This window comes from Sminthopsis crassicaudata, chromosome 3 (genome assembly GCF_048593235.1).
Source record: "Sminthopsis crassicaudata isolate SCR6 chromosome 3, ASM4859323v1, whole genome shotgun sequence".
Taxonomy (NCBI): Eukaryota; Metazoa; Chordata; class Mammalia; order Dasyuromorphia; family Dasyuridae; genus Sminthopsis; species Sminthopsis crassicaudata.
The window spans coordinates 24,752,829-24,771,854 of record NC_133619.1 but is presented as its reverse complement, the minus strand read 5'-3'; the positions used below and the strand labels follow the sequence as shown (position 1 = coordinate 24,771,854).

Sequence of the window (19,026 nt, the reverse complement as noted above, 5' to 3'; positions counted from 1 at the left end):
ATCTGTTCTTGTGTCAGAAGGTCTGAGGTTCTGCCTCTAATTTCTACCAACTGAAATAAGACTCTTCTCTTAAATTTAGTTTTCTAAAATGTAAAACTTATTCACTAATTGTGTTTTTATATTATGAAAGAAATATAATTTTGCTAAAACTTCAGAAAATAGTGTGTATCTGATATGAATTGTAAAAGCTATGTCCTTGGGCTTTAGGCCTTTCTTAAATGGCTCCTTCTTTTGGAAGTGGGACAGGAACCTTTTTTTTTTTTTTTTTTTGGCTTTGATCTTGTACTGCTTTTTAAATTTCAATAATTGCTGAATGAAAAAAGTTGAAATTAATAAGAACTTTTATAAGTATTTACTATGTGCCAAATATTGTGCTAAGTGGTAAGGCTATAACCCAAAGATAGTTCTTGGAGGAGAACCAATATAACAAGAGAATAGACAAATCTTTGTCTGAGCTCTTCTTGGCTTCCTTTAGATCAACACCAGATCCAGCTTCTGAACTGGTTTTGCACTGGTAGAACCCACAAATATTTGGAGTGTAACAAATTTCTAGCAGAAGATATTTTGGAAAAACTTCAGAAAAAGGTCTGTTTCAATGGGGGTGGGAAGGCAGCAAAGTGCAGGGGCAGCACAGGAATCCAGGGCAGAAAGCTTTACAGGTTGGGGAATCTATTGGGAGGCTCTTACCAAAAGACAGTAAATTGGTCAAGGTTCAAAAGTCAGTGGATCAGTAGACAAGCTGATTCAGCACAGCTATAAAAGACAAATAGTGAGGCATTGAACCTTAGAATAAGGCCATATTCATCCAATACAGGAAAGCCAGCAGCTCTGGCCCCAGGGCAACATGAAGCCACTGTCACCTACAGAAAAAGCCTGGTACAATCTTTTCTTTGCCCTAAGACCTCAACTTTTTTTTTATTATAGCTTTTTATTTACAAAATATATGCATGGGTAATTTTTTAGCATTGACAGTTGTAAAACCTTTTGTTCCAATTTTTCCCTTCCTTCCCTCCATCCCCTCCCCCAGATGGCAAGTAGACCAATACATGTTAAATATGTTAAAGTATATGTTAAATATGATATATGTATACATCAGACCTCAAAAACAAACAAAAAAAAAAAAACTCTGACCATAGATAGCTTTTATGGAGATAGGGAACAACAGACCTCAAACCCTAAGGACACTAATGCCAAAATGTCTCTAGATGAAGCCCCCAAAATGATATGAGTTGGTCTCCATCTCACCAGGCTTTCTTGAAATTATTCAAAAAAGACTTTTAAAGAAGTGTTAGAAGAAAAATGGAAAAAGGAAATGAGAACTTTGCAGGACAGTTTATGTATGGGACAGCTATGACTACAACTCAAATTAATAGTAGAAACTCTCAAGGTAAAAAAGAGCAAAAAAAAGGATTTATTACAATCTAGGAGAAAGGGCAACTCCTAACAGACAAGATGTCATCAGTAAAGGAGTGCAAAGCACAAAGTATAAATACAGAATTATATACATCCTAATGTAGAAACCTCCACTCCTGTCTTTGATCTTTTCTCCTATTGTCTGGCAGAGTCCAGACACCCTAAAGTGGAAATCTTTCCCAAAAACAAAATAACACTAGTAAATAATAAACTCTTTATTGATTAAGTATTTAAACAGTAATTAAGAGTTGGGGGGCAGGAGGGAAATGTTCCAACACTTGCAACTTTTGTCTATAGCTCAACTTGTTATTGGAAAGTCTTAAGTCACAATTAGGACATAGGTCAAGACCACATTCTTATTTATTCCATTCAGTTCCACCTTTTTATTAAATAACCTTTGAAAACATCTCTCACTATTCTTGACACATTTCCTCAACCCATTCTGTTCTCAGTCTCTAATTCCTCTGGGTCTGGTTTGTCCTTTTCTCTATTGTGGTCCATCCTTATCAGCAACAAAGGACCTGTTTTCAGTTTGATTCCTTGGTCCCAGCCTTTAAAGGTCCAAGTCTAACTGGACATCCCCCTCCAGGTTGTTCAATCTTTACTATCCAAGTTATTGTCAAGCTCCTAAGACTCATCCTTTGTGGAAATCCCAGTTATGTCTCTGAGGTTAAATTTTCCCTATAAAATCTGCTTGTATGCTACCCCATGGCTGCTACCTTCCTTTGGGTCAGCTGGGCACAGCATCCTGTCTTGTATTTTTTCCCTTCCCCCATATTATGTTATCTCCTCTAATTCCACTATGCCCAAACCCAATTCACCTTCCAGCTAATTAAAGCTTTTAGGGTGCTAAGTCATTTTGAGGACTCTTAATTCTCTAACAAAGCAATAGGGAAACATTTGTTCCAATGCAGTTTCATTCCTAACATCAATTTAGTAATCTATTTCTTAAGAATCTGATTCATCCTTTCAATTTTCCCTGATGAGGGCAGATGTCCCAGTGTATGGGATTACCACTCAATTTGCAACCCCTCCCCATTATTTCTTACAAAACCTTAGAAGTAAAATAGGTTCCTTTATCAGAATCAAATAGTCTCTATAAATCCATACTTAGTCCAATGTTATTCCACTAGTGCCTCTTAAAGCAGTAGAACCCATGGGAAAACTTCCACCCATCCTATTAAATAGTGCACTCGATCTCAGTTTCCCCACAGGTTTCATTTCATTAAAACTTAAGTTGAATATTTTGGATGCAAGTTCCCTCCCTCTGGAGAGACACCTCCTTCTTATTTATCTGTAGATATATTGCACACTTTTCAGATAAAATTTGTTTTGCAATTACATATATCCATATACACTAACTTTTCTTGCTTTTTCTTTCTCTGTTAAAAAGAGTAAGCAAGAAAAACGTTAAGATTCAGAATATAAGTAATATCTAAATAACTTTGGACCAAAATTCACAAAATTTATATCACATATCCAGCAGGGCTGCCAAACTGTTAAATCACAGTTCATACAATTTTTACAAATTATCCAATATACAATTTAGAAAGCAACATGGTCTAATTAGGAGATACAAACATGTGACCTCTTTAAGTAAGTTACCAGAGAACCCAAATTTTTTTAACTTCAAATTAAATACAGATTTGAATTTCCAGTAGCGATACTTCAATATTAACGCACACATATTTCTAAAATCTTAGACCAGAATAAACAAGTTCACAATTTTAGCACGTATTAATTAATACAAATTATCTTATAAAAGTTCAGAATCAGAATTATAATTTAAACACACAGCTCCAAAATTTGAGGTGGCAGAAAACTGCCCTTTCAAGTCATCTACAAAGCTTTAAGAAATCTGTGGGCTTTAGGAACTTGGGAGAGAAGGTTGGAGAAATTTGTCCCAGGTATCCAGCTGCAGGTCAGTAGCCCAGTGACTAGCCCACCCTCCATGCCAGAAATGAAGAGGGTTGGGTGAGCAGAGGAATGTTGAAGATGTTGGGACAGCAGCACAAACCTCAGAAGAATCCAGGCCATCCAGAGACACTAGCCTAGCCAGGACAGATTCCACAAACCTCTCTAAGAGAAAGAAGCATGGAAAATACCAAAAAGGATGTTTGTTTGTTTGTTTTTTTCCTTTTGCAGTTTTTTTTTTTTTTTTATTCTGGATTCAGGACCTTAGAAGGCTTTTAGTCATGTAAATTAGGCCTACTTAAAAATAAAATAGACTACTTCAAGTTAGCAGACTGAGAGATAATGCCAAGCAACTTAAAACTTAGTCTCAAACCCCCCAGAATCTGCTAAAATCAAAAGGTGAAGTGTGACTAGTTCCCTGGAAGGCCTCAGGATCAGTCAAAGTCAGGATTAATCAAAGTTCTTGGTCTTTAGTGGGAGAAATGAAGGAGGCAGGCAAGTGGAGTCCTGAGTCTCCAGCTTCTCTCCTCCTCATCCTGCAGCAGAATCACCCTGACTTCTCTCCCCCAGCCCTCCAATCCTTGTCTATGATTATCTCACCACCAAAACATTCAGCAAGCACCAATGGTGAGGAGAGTCATCACATCACCATCTCATCTAAATATGTATATACAGCCATTATCTTACAATGAATAGGTAATCAGCCTTAAGTGTTCTGCTGTCTGATTCAAGCATACTTTTTTGGAGTTTCAGCCCTCTACAATGAAGGAAAAAAAAATGGGAGGAAAAAATATTCAAGCAAACAAACAACCAAAAAAAAAATAAGATGAAAATTATTATCCTTTGATCAATATTTGGGTTCCATCGTTCTGTCTCAGAAGGTGGATGGTTGTTTCCATCACAAGTCTATTGGAATTGCCTTATATCACCTCATTGTTGAAAAGAGCCAAGTCCATCAGAATTGATTATCACATAATCTTGTTACTGTATACAATGTTCTTTGGTTCTACTCACTTTACTTAGCATCAATTCATATAAGTCTTTCCAGGCTTTTCTGAAATCAACCTGCTCATCATTTTTTTTTTTTTTTTGCTAAGGCCATTGGGGATAAGTGGGCCCAAGGTCACAAGCTAAGAAGTGTTAAGTGTCTGAGGTGGGATTTGAACTCAAGTCCTACTGACTTCAGGGTTGGCACTCTATCCACTTCACCTTCTAGCTGTCCCTCATCACTTCTTATAGAAATAGTTCTTATTCTCAAGGAACTCACATTTTATTGAGAGACTAGGGGACAGGAAACAAATGTCACTTTATCTGTATATCTATTTGTCTTTCTATCTATCCATCTATCTGTCCTCCTATTTATCTCCTGTGCAAGACATTGTGGAATACAAAGACAAGAGTATAAATAGCTTCTATCCTCATGGCCCTTATATTCCACCAAAGTCTATGTGTGTGTGGGAGGGGTGAGAGTGGTAAGGGGTGGGTGGATATAAAATGAACACAGGTAAGCAAATATGATATAAATCGAAGCAAAAAATTACTAAAAACTGAATGGGGCATCAGGAAAGCCTTTCTATGAGGTATGTGAACTAAGTCATGAAGGAAACTAAGGATCCCGAACATTGGAGAAAGTACATTGTGGGCTGGGGGCAAGATTGTTCTGAGAACAGAGTGATGGAAATCTGAGTTTGGAGAATAACAATCTGGACAGTTTGACCATATCTAAGGGGGAATGAATGTCAGGTTTTTGGTGCTTCATGCATATGGAGGACAAGCTCCTCTTCTTTTTTCCTCCGTACATAGATCCTTACATGACTGAAAATTCATGGCTTTTCAAGTTAGTTTTTTCTCTTTGGGTCATCATTTATTCAAGTTCATAACTCTGACCCCTTCCCCCAACAATATATCTCAATGCCAGGCCAAACCAAATAAACCATCACTTCAGAACAAAAGAGAATAAAGGAAATATAAATAGCAAGGCAAATGAGAAATTTAATTAAGCAATCAATCGCATTCTGGACCAATACCAAATAATTGCCACCTCACATCCTTCCAGCAGAGCATTAACCAACTCACCTATCCATCCCCTAATGCAGATCACTCCAGGTCCTAACATGTCACAAAAGATCCTAGTAACTTAACCACTTATTTTGGAACTGCGCACAGCAATCTAGTAACTGTTGACTTCTCTTAGCAAGGAAATTTTTCCTCACTGAGAACATTTCTGTTGCTTTATGAACTTCCCAGCTCTCTTAGCTCCCCCCAAGATTTCTCTAGTGATCTCTTAAACTTCTTTGCTTGAAAGCTTTCTCGTCCAAACTCTGTATCTAGTAACACCTTCATTCTGTAGGTTAATTCTATAGGTTAGTGTATAGACTCATGGAACACTTAGTAAATAAAATCCCCCATTCCCCTCTTCCCCCTCCCTAATGATTTCTTGGTCTCAAGCATACATAAAAAAATATAAAGTGATAATAATAGCATCTAATATTATTATGTGGATAACATGAAATAAGATTTGTAAAGGAGTTTGAAAACCTTAATGTGCTACTCCTTATTGTTGTTATTATTGTTATTAATGATACAATTTCATTAAGATTATCTCTTTCCAAGCTTTATATGAACTAGAAAAAACACACTTATATCACAATTTAGGATACATTTGCTAGAAACTAAATTTACTAGAATAGAAAGGTAATAAAAAGACAATATTGAGAACTTTTAACTGATTTCCTCTTGCTTGTAATGCTATTTCAATGCTCACTTCAGTTTATAACTATCTTTTCCATGGAGAGTGCCAGTCAGCTGGAGCCTTTGTTTTAGTGTGATCTGAATTCATGTTCTTTCACATTCTCATTTTTCAATATTTTGAATTAGATTGGCATAGATTCTTTTTTGGGGGAAATGCTCTCTGTGTCCTGAAGCCAATTGAAAAGGGAAGCTAATAAATCTCATCCAAATATATTCCAGTTCTTATGATCAAGTAACTCATGAATTGATGCTGTCAGCTTGGTCTTTGTTACATCTAAGATGAAATGGAATTTTCCATCCAGGTAAGTGTGATGCCACATGGGTCAGGAATTCTTTGGTTTCCTGCTTTAATCCATGGATTCCCAGGAAAATAATAAAAGTAGAAAGCAAGGGAATTCCCTTCCCAATGGGCAAATGACCTATCTGTGTTCTATCTCCAAAATTCCTGTCTGGACATCCTGGTATATGGCATGGTTATGACTGTTCTTATTGTAGTGCCACCAAGAAGTTCTTCCCTTGAATTTTAAATTCATTTCTTCAACTAAATTCCATAACATTTCCATTATGCAGAATCATTGCTCTAGAATTAAAAGGGTCCTCAATCTAGTTTTTCTCCAATGTCCTCCTTCTACAAGTGAGGAACATAAGGTGAAAAAAGTTGAAACAGTTGCCCAAGATTATAAACAGGACCTTCCCTAGTTCCAAATTATTATTTCCAACTCTTTTTTTTCTGATTTTGGCAATGAGCTTGTCTAAGTGGAAATGTGAGAATGGAGGCTGCCTAAACATGGATTATGTTAATATAACACCAATAAATCATCTAGAGCTAGGCCTTATAGGATGCTTGGATCATAACAATCTGGGGAGAGGGGAAGTGGAAGATTTGTTCATTTTATTTTAAAGATAAAGAAATTGAGTCCCAAAAGCACCGAGTTATCTCCTTAGAGTCACATAGGTAGAGAGAATAAGAGTTGCCCAGGATGATTTCAGAAAGGCCTGGAGAGATTTACATGAACTGATGCTGAGTGAAACGAGCAGGACCAGGAGATCATTATATACTTCAATAACAATACTATATGATGATCAATTCTGATGGATGAGGCCCTCTCCAACAATGAGATGAACCAAATCAGTTCCAACGGAAGCAGCTAATCACAGTGAAAGAACTCTGGGAGATGACTATGAACCACTACATAGAATTCCCAATACCCTTATTTTTGTCCACCTGCATTTTTTATTTCCTTCACAGACTGTACACTATTTCAAAGTCCGATTCTTTTTGTACAGCAAAATAACTGTTTAGACATGTATACATATATTGTATTTAATTTATACTTTAACATATGTAACATATATTGCTCATCTGGGGGAGGAGGGTGGGGAGAAGGAGGGGAAAAATTGGAACAAAAACCTTGGCAATTATCAATGTTGTAAAATTACCCATGCATATATCTGGTAAATAAAAAGCTATAAATTAAAAAAAAAAAAAAAGAATTAAAGTTGTCTTTTCCTGCCAATTCCATTATACTTGGCTGATTTATTTTCCTAATTTTAATGAGGTAAAAATGCAAATACAAATGCATAACATAATGGAGATTATCATAGCATCTCAAAAGTAAAAAAAAAAAATCAGTTTAATATAGTTTAATTCTCAAGTTCACAGAAGACAAAAACCAGTTATTTGAATCAGGAGTGATAGGTAATCCTTGTGATTTTGTGGTTAGGGAGACTGTGGTTGATGGATTGCTTCAGCTTGAGAGTTCTGAGTTATAGTAGGTTAAATCAAATGGGTGGGTGCACTTAATAGAGTACCAGTGTGATGAGCCTTTGAACTGAAGCAAAATATGGATGGGCACATCAGGCTGCCTAAAGATGGCTGAGCTAGGACAGTAACAAACATAGCAAATTTCTCTTGCTGATAAGTGATAATATTCTCCTGTAAATGAAGGGAGCCAGTATTGTGCTGATTGTTAAAATTCAGGGTGAGCATTTACAACTTGGAAATTGACAATAGCTGCAAATGAAGGCTTGATTTCTTGTTTTCTTGATTGTCTAGGTTGAAGAAAACAATGGTGAAAATATTAATAATGAAAATTACCCTTAAGAGCATATTATGGACTTTTTTGGGGAAGAGATTGTTGTTAACTTATCAGCAGACTGCAGTAACAGGAAGACTGTCAAAAAAAGAAACTTTTCTGGAAAAAAACAAAACAAAACAAAACATATGCATTATCTTAACTGTCCTTAAAGGATTGATTATGCCTCTGCAGACAGCATGTTATTTTATCTTCTAACTGCTTTTCACTTTGTTACTAATCATAGGTTTGAGAAAAGAGCTCTATATTTTGTTTCAAAATACTTTCTCCTAAGACGTCACCTTCATAACAATTTCTGGATGTTGCTCTGTTCCACAGATGCTGAGAAAAGTTTCTAAATGGAAATGAGACTGTGTTACAATCGCCTTTTCCTGTTTGTTCTCTGGCAGATCATTATAATTTATGGGCTCCTAACTTGGGTCATCTGTCCACAGTCATTTGCCTAGTGTGGGCTACAGTGGATCCAGGGCCCGACTTTCACTCAAATCGGGCCTCATAAACTTAACTGTGGGATCTTGGTCAATCGCTTCACCTGTTTTGCCTCAGTTTCCTCAGCTGTAAAGCGAGCTAATAGCAACCGTCTCACGGGGTCCTGAGTCTCAGATGAGATTTACGTTTTGTAAACTTTACACCGTTGTAGCAACGCTAGTTGTTGTTATTTATTGAGGATGCCTTCAGATCTGGAGATGAAATGCAAAGGTGATAATTACACAGTTCCATTCTTCTCTTTTATTTTCTTTGGGGGTCACTCCGGGCAGAGGCAGCTTCCTCCCCTTACACCTGGGCCGGTTGGATCGCGCCGCCGCTCTCTCCCTGAGGTCCGGCTGCGAGTGGTACAGTCCGTCAGCGAGGGGTTGCCATGGACACGGCTGGTCGCCAGGTAACCAGGGAGACAAAGGCAGAGGCGCCTTACGGCGCGGGGCGGGGCGGGGCGGGGCGGCCCGCCCGCTGCAGGCGGTGCTGACGATGAAGGAGCTGAGGGCCACAGGTGGGTCCGGGGTCCAGGTGGGCCTTTTGAGGCGGCCCGCGGGGCTCGGGGCGGGCGATCTAAGCTCGGACATGGCCCGGGAGGCGCGGGGCCGCTGGCCGGCTGGGGTTATAATGGTGTGTGCGGGCCGAGGGACAGAGGAACGGAGTGGGGCGGGGCTATTACCTGCCAGGCCCGGCCTTGAGCCAGGTCCCAACTACCCCTACCTGCAACTAGGGCTGAACCCGGAGGGACCGACCACCTGTCCGGGTGGCCAACTTCCCCTCCTTCACCCCCTTCTCCTTTTAAAATTGTGGCCCCAGGTGAGGTGGTGAAAGGACTTCCTCCAAGCTGGCACAGAGATAGCAGAATGATACCGGGACGGGAATCAACTTTAATATAGCATCGTCTATGTACCAGTCATCGTGCTAAAAACATTGTCACAAATATCTCAGTTGACTTTCACATTAACCCTGAGAAATGGGTGAAATGGGTGCCACTGGTATTCCCATTTTACCGTTGAGAAAACTGAGGCAGAGAGTGACTTGCTCAGGGTCATACAGCTGTGAAGGGTCTGGGACCAGGGCTCCATCCCCTGGGCTGCTTCACGCATCAGAGGCCATCATGGATCCCAGTCCTTGTTCCCACCGCTGATAGGGGATAACGGGAAGATCATTGAATAAGGGGCCATCTGGTTCAGCCTTTTCCTTTTTACACTTAAGGAAACAGGCCAAAGAGATGAAGGGATATTTTGGGGTCCCACAGTTATCTGGGTCACAGAACAGTTGACTTCCATTCTATCCCTGAACTTTTCTAGATGAAGAAACTCAGCCTTGGAGTGTGTGAAGGGGCTTGTCCCAACTAGGTGGCTCCTGGAAGGATCATAGATTAGGGGTCAGCTAATCCATCTCTGCCCCAAGCATGCAACCAGGAACCTGCTTTAGTCCAAGCATTTTCCTTTACAGCCTAAATAAGCAATCTGAAATAAATCAAAATTGTAAGTGAAGGAAAAGGCTCCTTTAATAGAGGTAAAGAGAGTCAAGAGTTTGGTTCCAATAAAACTGACAGAAAAAAGTTTTTTTTGTTTGTTTTTTTGTTTTTTGTTTTTGTTTTTGTTTTTGTTTTTGTTTTTTTAGTTGATTTTACTTTTAGGATGAAAAAAGGGGTGGGGAATCTTTGGTCAGGAGGCTTGGCAATTGAGCCAGAAAAACCCGTTTCATTTTGGTTGTTTTTAACCTTTCATGATTCAATTTGTCCCACATCTTAATGTGGAGGCCAGGACACTTTAGAATCACTTTTAGTAATTGTGGCCAGCTCTAGCCAACCTCTGTTTACAAGATGAACAGAGCAAAGATTCTCTAGGGTGGGGCTAGGCCCAACCTGGCTGAGAATCCTTGACCTCTAGAGCTGGAATGCATAAACATTCCTATAGTTAGTGGGAGAAGGTCTCTCAATGCCAAAAGGCCATCCCGACACCCAGAAGGGAGTCTTATATTTTATATGAACAATATTAAAATTAATTTTCCGGTCAGTAGCTAATATTAACATTTAAGCATTTATATTTTTCAGGCAATATTCTAACTACTGGAGATACAAATAGAAACCAAAAGAAACAATTTTTGCTTCCAAAGAGTTTGTAATCTAATGGGGAAAGAATCCAGGGCCCAGTATTCTATCCACTGCTCCACCTAGCTGCCCCATCTATATGACATAGGGTTAACTTAAATTCAAGTCTTTGATATTTTTACTCACCCTCTCTGCTAACTCAGGTTGACACTTCTAAGAGGTACTTAATAAAAGTCAAACTGAGTTGTACATTCTCCCCAAATAACCAATATTTTTAAAAGAGGCCCATTTTTTTCACTATAAAGTCTCACCTAGATGTCACATCATGGGATGGAGGTCACTAGGTTTTCAGACTATAGCTATGAGTTACAGCAGATCCTATCAAGTGGAAAGGTTATTTTTCTGGCCTAGAATCATGACTAAATTGGTCTCAGGCTGTTGGAGGGCATTTTGGTTACTAGTTAAGCTCATTTACAAAGGCATAGAGAGGTTGGATTCTGAGATCAAAGAGGAAAGACCCATTCACATGAAATTGCAGATCTGGGAAGGGTTGTAGTAGAAACAATTTAGTATCTCCATTTCTCTCCTATCCATACAAGGTTTTGAATCTTCCAATACCATTATCTCAGTTTGCTCCCTAATAAAGCAACATGTTAGTTGTGAATTAGGAATCTAGGAATAGTAGGGGCATGTTGTGAGCTTTTTTATATATTGTTTGGATCATTAAGGCAATGTTGTCATAAGAAAGAAATACATTAAGTACTTATATGTAAAGCAGGAAGTGCAAAAAAAGGTATGGTTTCCTTACCTAAAAGGGTTTATGGTCTATTTAGGAAGATTGGGCATAACTCATGGCAAGTTATTATATAACATTCCAATGAATGGCAAAAGAGCAAACTTTTCAGAAGGAATAAGGAGTTTGAGGCAGGGAGACATCTTGTCTTCGGGACAAAAACAGTTTAATTGCAGAATTGAAACAAGCCACTGAACTACTATAAATAAAGGCAGAAGTTTATTGAATTAAACAGAGAAGAAGGAGAAAATATTTCTGAAATACACAAACAAGTTATGAGTAGGGCAAATTTAAGTATAATGGAGTAAGTTATTTTGGTTGAAGCATATGGTGATAAGGCTAGAGAAAGGATGGGATAAGGGAGTGGTCCCAGAGACAATCACAAGAATATGGATATTTGCTGGGAGTGGGAAGCCATTTTAAAGACTATAATAAATGGCCTGATATTTGAAATGTAAAAGCTGCTTAAGCTATTAAAACATTGTTGTAAACCTTAGCAAATAAGACTTTCAAAAACAGAATATCTTCTTCTCCAGATTTTCTTATTTGTTATAAATTTTAAAACAAGGTGTGCTAGAGGAATGAATACTTCCTCAATAGCTTGCTTAAAGGATATAGGTAATCTTTATAAAGACAGAGGACACAATTTATGGGATTATATGAGCATAGAATTTGGAGATGTAAAGGATTTTTTGAAATTTTGCCATTTCCTGTACAGATGAAGAAATATTTATTTATTTATTTGTTTTTTATAAAAGAATCGACCAGTTTTTATATTGGGAAAATGATCATTATTGCTAAGCAGCTTCATATGCAGATTGTTGGCTGGATGTAATCATGCCCCTTTTCTCTGGCTTTGCCTAGTTAACACAAGGTAGGATAATAACTAGATCAGTGATTTCAGAGGTTTAGGGAATTCTCGGATAAGAAACCTCTCAATACCTTCTCTAGTCCTAGTAGTTTTGCCCTGATTCTCACATCCAATATAGTTCAGAGGAAGTACTTGAAGTCAGATATTTCAGGCTCCTAAATCAGCCTTCTATGCTTATATTTCAAAGGGGAGAGGCAATTCAAAATATAGTTTGAATGTATGGTGGATGGAGGGCTGGGTCAGAAGTATAACCAGGAATGGGGATGAAGGAAGGCCAGTCTATACCCCTCCCCAAAATGGAGGACCCAGAAGGAAGTGAGCTGTAGTAGAAGGGACCAACACAGAATAATGGTCCAGGATGAGAAGGCTTCAGAAGCTGGCTGGGGAGTGGAATGCAAAGATGAAGCACTATATAGAGGTCCACAGCACTTGAGTTCAAAGCTAACTTCTGGTACCATTTGGATGAAGTGGGTCCAGTCACTCAACTTTTGTAGGCTTCTCTTTTCTCATTTGTAAGAGAAAGAGATGTCAGACACACAGTTAGGCTGCATGCAGCAGCTGTTGAGGGTAATCCAAACTAGATTAAGATCTAATTGGAAACCATTTAACAAAATAAATAAAAATATCAAAAAACTTATGAGATGACATTTTCAAATAAAGTCAACCTGCAGCTTCTCAAGGATCCTTACAGATGAGTGGTTCCCATTTTTTTTTAATTAATTAATTTTTTGTGTGGTTCCCATTTCTGAGTTTCTTACACTAGATTAACATGGCTTCTGAGATCCTTCCAGCTGTAAAATTATATAAATATATAATATAATAAATATGGTAATAAACATATAACATAGAAATACAATATAAAGCCAATTTTGAAGAAATATTAAAATGAAATTTCATAAGATTAAAAATTTTAACTGAATTTAGTTTAACCCCATCCCCCAACAAGAGCAAAAACAAAACAATAAACTCAGAACACCTTCATTTGATTGTGATGACTTGTATTAGAAATTATTGAGAGTACCAAATAGCTGGGCAGTGTTTAATTGACTTAAATATATGGTGGGAAAACTTCGATTTTTAATGGATTCTAAAATGGTCTACAGTTTTAAAAGTACTCAGGCTTTAAAATGAATCCCTCCAACTTTCCATTTATAAACTTTAATGTATTTGAATAAAGTACTTTTATCATCCTCCTTTTCTCCTGAGATGTTCCAATAAGATTATAGATATTAGGGACAAATGAAGTTTGTCTGTAAGGCAGGGTGACTTGTTGTGACAATATGTGTCCTGATGTGTCCTGATGTCCATCTTTTCAGACTTCCTTATTTTTCTGACCTCATTCCATTGAATACTTATAGTTTATATCATCAGACTGGGAACATGTATTGTGGAATTATCAAGCCAGTCTACAATAGGTCATATTTCAGCATCTTATGATTTAATAAATACTGTACCTGGAAAAGTCATAACATGCGCAAGAGACTTTGTATTCCATCACCATCACTGTCATCATACATCTTAACATGTATGCATTCCTGATTTTTTTTTAAATTTTTACTCAAAATGTATGATTTAGTCTTATTTTATTAATGAAATACTTTGCCTAATGATTGGTATTTTACCATATTCATATTGCTATAGTCTTGGGTATCTCAACAAAGATGTCTTATGACGTTTAAGAAAAAAAAAAAATCAGGAGAGCAAGATTCCTATATGCCTATATTCCTATAGTCAATTATTTTTCTCTTTCTCCCCCATAGAAAAAAGCTTTTGTTCTGTTATATGATGGAATATTAATTGAAGGGAACCTACAGTTATTACACGTGCAAAGTGAAATGCATAAAATAATTTGGTTAATTTGCACATAAAACAATAATTATAAATGTGGAGGAGATCAGTATTTAAGAATTTTCATATTTTCCTCTTTTTTTCCCCAAAGAAAGGCAAATTCAACCAGCTATTTGCAAAGTTTGTTATCCATATTATTTGCATATGTATTTATGAAGAGCAGTGAGTTATTTCTGGTGGTCATTAAGACCGGAGAGTCTTTCTGCCCATCAAGAACCTTTTCATTCCATTTTTGCTAATGCAGTGATAACATTATTATGATCATAACCAAAGAACATATTAAAATAAGAGGTCTTGGAGCCACACTGAATTGCCATAGTGTGTGTCAGATAGACTATTTTAGGTTTTTCATTTAATACATTGGGGAAAAAAGTAATTTTCTAAATATGGCCTTATTAACCTCAAAGAACTGTCACATTTTCCAAATCATTCAGTCAGTGTAAAAACTAGAGTTTCTCAAGCATAATCAATTCATATACACAGTAGGTACTTTATAAATATTTATTGAACTGAATTGACCCAAGTTGAATGAATATCTTCTCCTAGGAGTCATTCCCTCTCCTGCTTATCTTCCTTACCCCCACATCATTGAAGTTTATTTTCTCAAGGGAACTAAGATGAGCTTGAATTCTCTCAGAAAAGAGAAAGATTGCTCAGCTTTCCCTACAAATCTTTACAAAAACAAATTTTCTGACTATTCATTTCACTGGCAGCTGCCCCTTCTTAACTCTACTTGCTGGCTTCCCTAGTCCATCAGACTAGCTAACATTTATTTATTATGTACTAGGCACTGTGCTAAGCATTCATAAAACAAAGAGAGGGAATAAAGTCAACTGACCAGCCACCCAACAATCACTACTATCAGCAACAAAATCAGTTTCTCTTCTCTAGGAACTTGGGCAGTTGGAAAAGGACACAGAAAATAACATCTAAACATGAGATAAAATGGGAATACACAAAAATTGAGGAGGTCTGGGGAAGGTCTTATCTGAGAATTGAAGGAAACTAGGGATTTTGAGATGGATATGAGGAGGGAGGGTTTTCTAGGTAAGGAGTAAAAATGATTATCAAGAGTAACCTGTAAGAGGTCAGTGTCACTCTATCATCTTAGTAGGGATTTAGGAACCAACCAGGTTAAAAGCCAAAGAGTGAATTTTATATTTGATCTTGGATAGAACAGAGAGAGTCATTGGAATTTATTGTAGAGGAGGCCATATGGTTCAGACCTATGGTTTAGAAAGCTAGATTTGATGTCTTAGTGGACAATAGAGGAGGGAAGAGATTTGAGGGAGGGAGACCAATCGGCAAGTTAAGACAATAGTTCAGCTATGAAGTGATGAAGGTCTATGCTAGGGAAATTGCTGTGTCAGAGGAAAGAAATCTACCTTAAAAATTACCTATGCATATGTACTGACAAAAAATGTTATAATTATGAAATTAATAATAAATAAAGTACAGTTCAAATGCCAAAAAAAAAGAAATCCACCTACCTACCTATCTATACACATACATATATTCACATATGTATATATCTCTTTATATAAAACAAACACATATCTATATATGTGTGTCAGTGTATAGATATATAAATATGCATATATATATATATGTTTAAGTGTGTATGGGTATATATATATAGAGAGAGATTAAGATAGTGAAAAGATAGAATGTGATCTCTCTATTCTGGATGTTTGCTTTCCATTTACTCTTTGCATTTCTTGTATTTTTCCTCATTACTTATGTGCTATCTATCCCACTAGAAGATAACTCACTGAAAGTAGAAAGTCTTTGCCTTTCCTCTTATACCCTGATATTTACCACAGTGTCTGACATGAGTTGCTGTAGTCTTAGCATCTCAACAAATATGTCTTTTGGCTGTAAGAAAAACACTCAGGAGAGCAAGACTCCTATATGCAATCTTCTAGTCTTAATTACCTCCCTCTCCCCTCCCACAGGAAAAAAAAAAAAAAAAAGCTTTTGTGCTGTTATATGATAGAATATTAATTAACATTGGTCAGATCTCTTTGTGAACTCCTTTGGGGTTTTCCTATCAAAGACTCTGCTGTGGTTTGCCATGTCCTTTTTCAACCCATTTTTACAGATAAGCCATGTTAAGAGCTTAACAACAGCTTGAGAATGGCTGATGTCATTTAATTGCCTGGGATCTCTGAGCCCCATGCTTAGAGGGGGCTCCCTCATTACCTCCACCTCATTGGTGTCCTCTCTTCAGGATACTATACAAAAGATAATGATAAATGTTGAAGGGGATGTGGCAAAACTGGGACACTAATGCATTGTTAAAGTTGTGAAATGATCCAGCCATTCTGGAGAGCAATTTGATCCAGCAGTGCTACTACTGGGTCTCTATTCCAAGAAAATCATAAAAAGAGGGAAAAGGACCCCAATGTGCAAAAATGTTTGTAGTGACTCTTTTTGTGGTGACAAAGAATTATAAAGTAAGTAGATGCCCATCAAATACGGAATGCTTAAGCAAGTTGTGGTATATGAAAGTATTGGAATATTATTGTTCCATAAACAACGGACAAGCTGATTTTAGAAAGGCCTGAAAAGATTTATACAAACTGATGCTGACTGAAACAAGTACAACCAGGAATTTAGTGTACACAGTAACAGCAAAATTGTGCAATGATTGACTCTGAAAGACTTATTTTTTTCTCAGTAGTTCAGTGATCCAAGGCAATCCCAATAAATTTTGGACAAAAAATGCCATCTGCCGCCAGAGAGAGAACCATGGAGAATGAATGTAACTCAACATATGCTATGTTCTTTTTTATTTTTTTTTCTCTTGAGGTTTTCCCCTTTTTTTCTGATTTTTCTCTTCCAACATGATTTATAAAGAAGTATGTTTTTTTAAAATTAATGTACACGTGTAACCAAATAAAACAATAAAAAAAAATAGGAAAAATAATAGAAAAATAATAGGAAAGTATAGCCTTCTGTATAGCCTTCTATCCAGAACCCTTCTTGTTCCCACCAACTGCTTGTACCCACTAGGCCCTTTGCATTTACATTTTAATATTTCCACATGATTTTTCCTGTATAAACTAATATTTAAACTTTCTTCCTTGATAGAACATAAGGGCCTTTGGAGCAGTGATTTTTTTCTCATGTTTATCCCTCCACTTAGTATCATGCCTGGCACATAGTAGAAATTTAATAAATGTTTGTTGACAGATTTAGGGATGAGATGATGAATCCCTAGTGGATCAAACAAAATAAAGAAGGAATGAAATCTCTCTCAATGGGAGGAAACTCTAAACTGATCCAATAAAGGATCTTTGAAGTTTTCTGTTTGAAAGGTTATGGATTCTAAAAGAATACTGATTTTTGGGTCAGGGGATTCAGGCTTCTAATCTTGGCTTCAATATTTTTAGGCAGTTAGGTAAGTCACTGCCTTTCTTCTCCAGTTTCCTTATCTGTAAAATGGGTTAAATATTGATAGTAAATCGTACTTGAATGACTTTCATTTAGTATTGTTCTAAAGGAGACTGCTTTGAAAATATTAAATTATAATTTTAGTCCAGCTCCATGAGCAGTGTCATGGATTATATGCCACATTCATGTAAACATATTGACCAAACTTTTCCCTGCCTCCTCCACTAACTACATGTTTTGTATTAAAATGGGATGCTATGGGGGCGGCTGGATTGCACAGTGGATAGAGCACCAGCCCTGAAGTCTCCAGTATCTGAGTTCAAATGTGGTCTCACTTAATACTTCCTAGCTGTATGACTCTGGGCAAGTCACTTAACCCCAATTGCCTCAGGGGGGAAAAGATGCTATAATTACTTTTTCTATGTGTGCCTAATGACATTTTTCTTTTAAAGTGATCTAATGTTAAAGGTATGTCCTCTATGTGATGATGAATTTGTATAGACTAATATAGAATCTCAGATATTACATAGAAGAATTTGAGTTGGAGCATGTTTCATGAATTTTTTTTTTAATTTCTCATTGTTTGTGTCATTTTGGCGTGCATTTTATTTTTTTGGCTAAAACTTATTTGTTCCATTTGATGACCAGGTTATATGGCATAAAAGATTTCACGATTCAGAATACTTTTAAGAAGATATTATTACACCATAAATCATGAACACCAATGATTTTATAGTTCTTCCATGGGGAAAAACTGGAAACTCTGTAAAACTCAAAGCCAAGTAAGTTCATGTGTTCCATTAACTGTAATTGAAATGATTGTGAAAGTTTGTAGATGTCAGAATTGTAAAAGTGTTTAAATATAGCATTCAAATTTAAATGTATAATGCAGCTCAAATGTTATGCATCCCTAATTCCATTTTTCTCATCCTTCACTTTCTATCCAAGTATTTCAAGATATAAATATAAATGTTTCATACCTAATTCATCTATATTTGAGAAAACTAGCAAGGAAAATGAATAGTATTTGGGCACTAAAATAATTGAAGGAGAAAGTTGCATTTAGACAAGAATGCTTAGCCAGTAATCTCAGCTACAGATGAACCAAAGCTACCATGATGGTTTTTATGACTCACGGTAATGCTTTCTCATTCAGACTGTACAAATTACTTTAGGGAGAAATAGACAATTAGGGAGATCCCTAAGATATATGCTACAATGGAAGGACCCTTGAGTCTATAGTTAGTAGAACCAAGTTCAAGTTGCAGTTCTGAAATTGAATACTGGTTTGATAGTGGGCAAATTATTTTATATCTCTGATTTGATTTCCTCATCTGTGAAAAGGGGATATAATTCTAGTGTCTATGCCTCTAAGGGAATTGTTAATGTAAAATATAGATAAGGACTTGAT

The 19,026-nt window shown here is 36.9% G+C and overlaps 1 protein-coding gene across 1 annotated transcript in view; it reads left to right on the top strand.

The window, feature by feature from the left end:
* Positions 1–9,052: 9,052 nt before the first annotated feature.
* Positions 9,053–19,026, top strand: part of ZBBX (zinc finger B-box domain containing) — a 112,230-nt gene continuing 102,256 nt past the window's right edge. The window contains exons 1-2 of the mRNA XM_074298133.1: positions 9,053–9,162; positions 18,264–18,397. Of these exons, the coding sequence (XP_074154234.1) occupies positions 18,330–18,397 (68 nt within the window). The 5' untranslated portion in view covers positions 9,053–9,162; positions 18,264–18,329. The remainder of the gene's footprint in view (positions 9,163–18,263; positions 18,398–19,026) is intronic.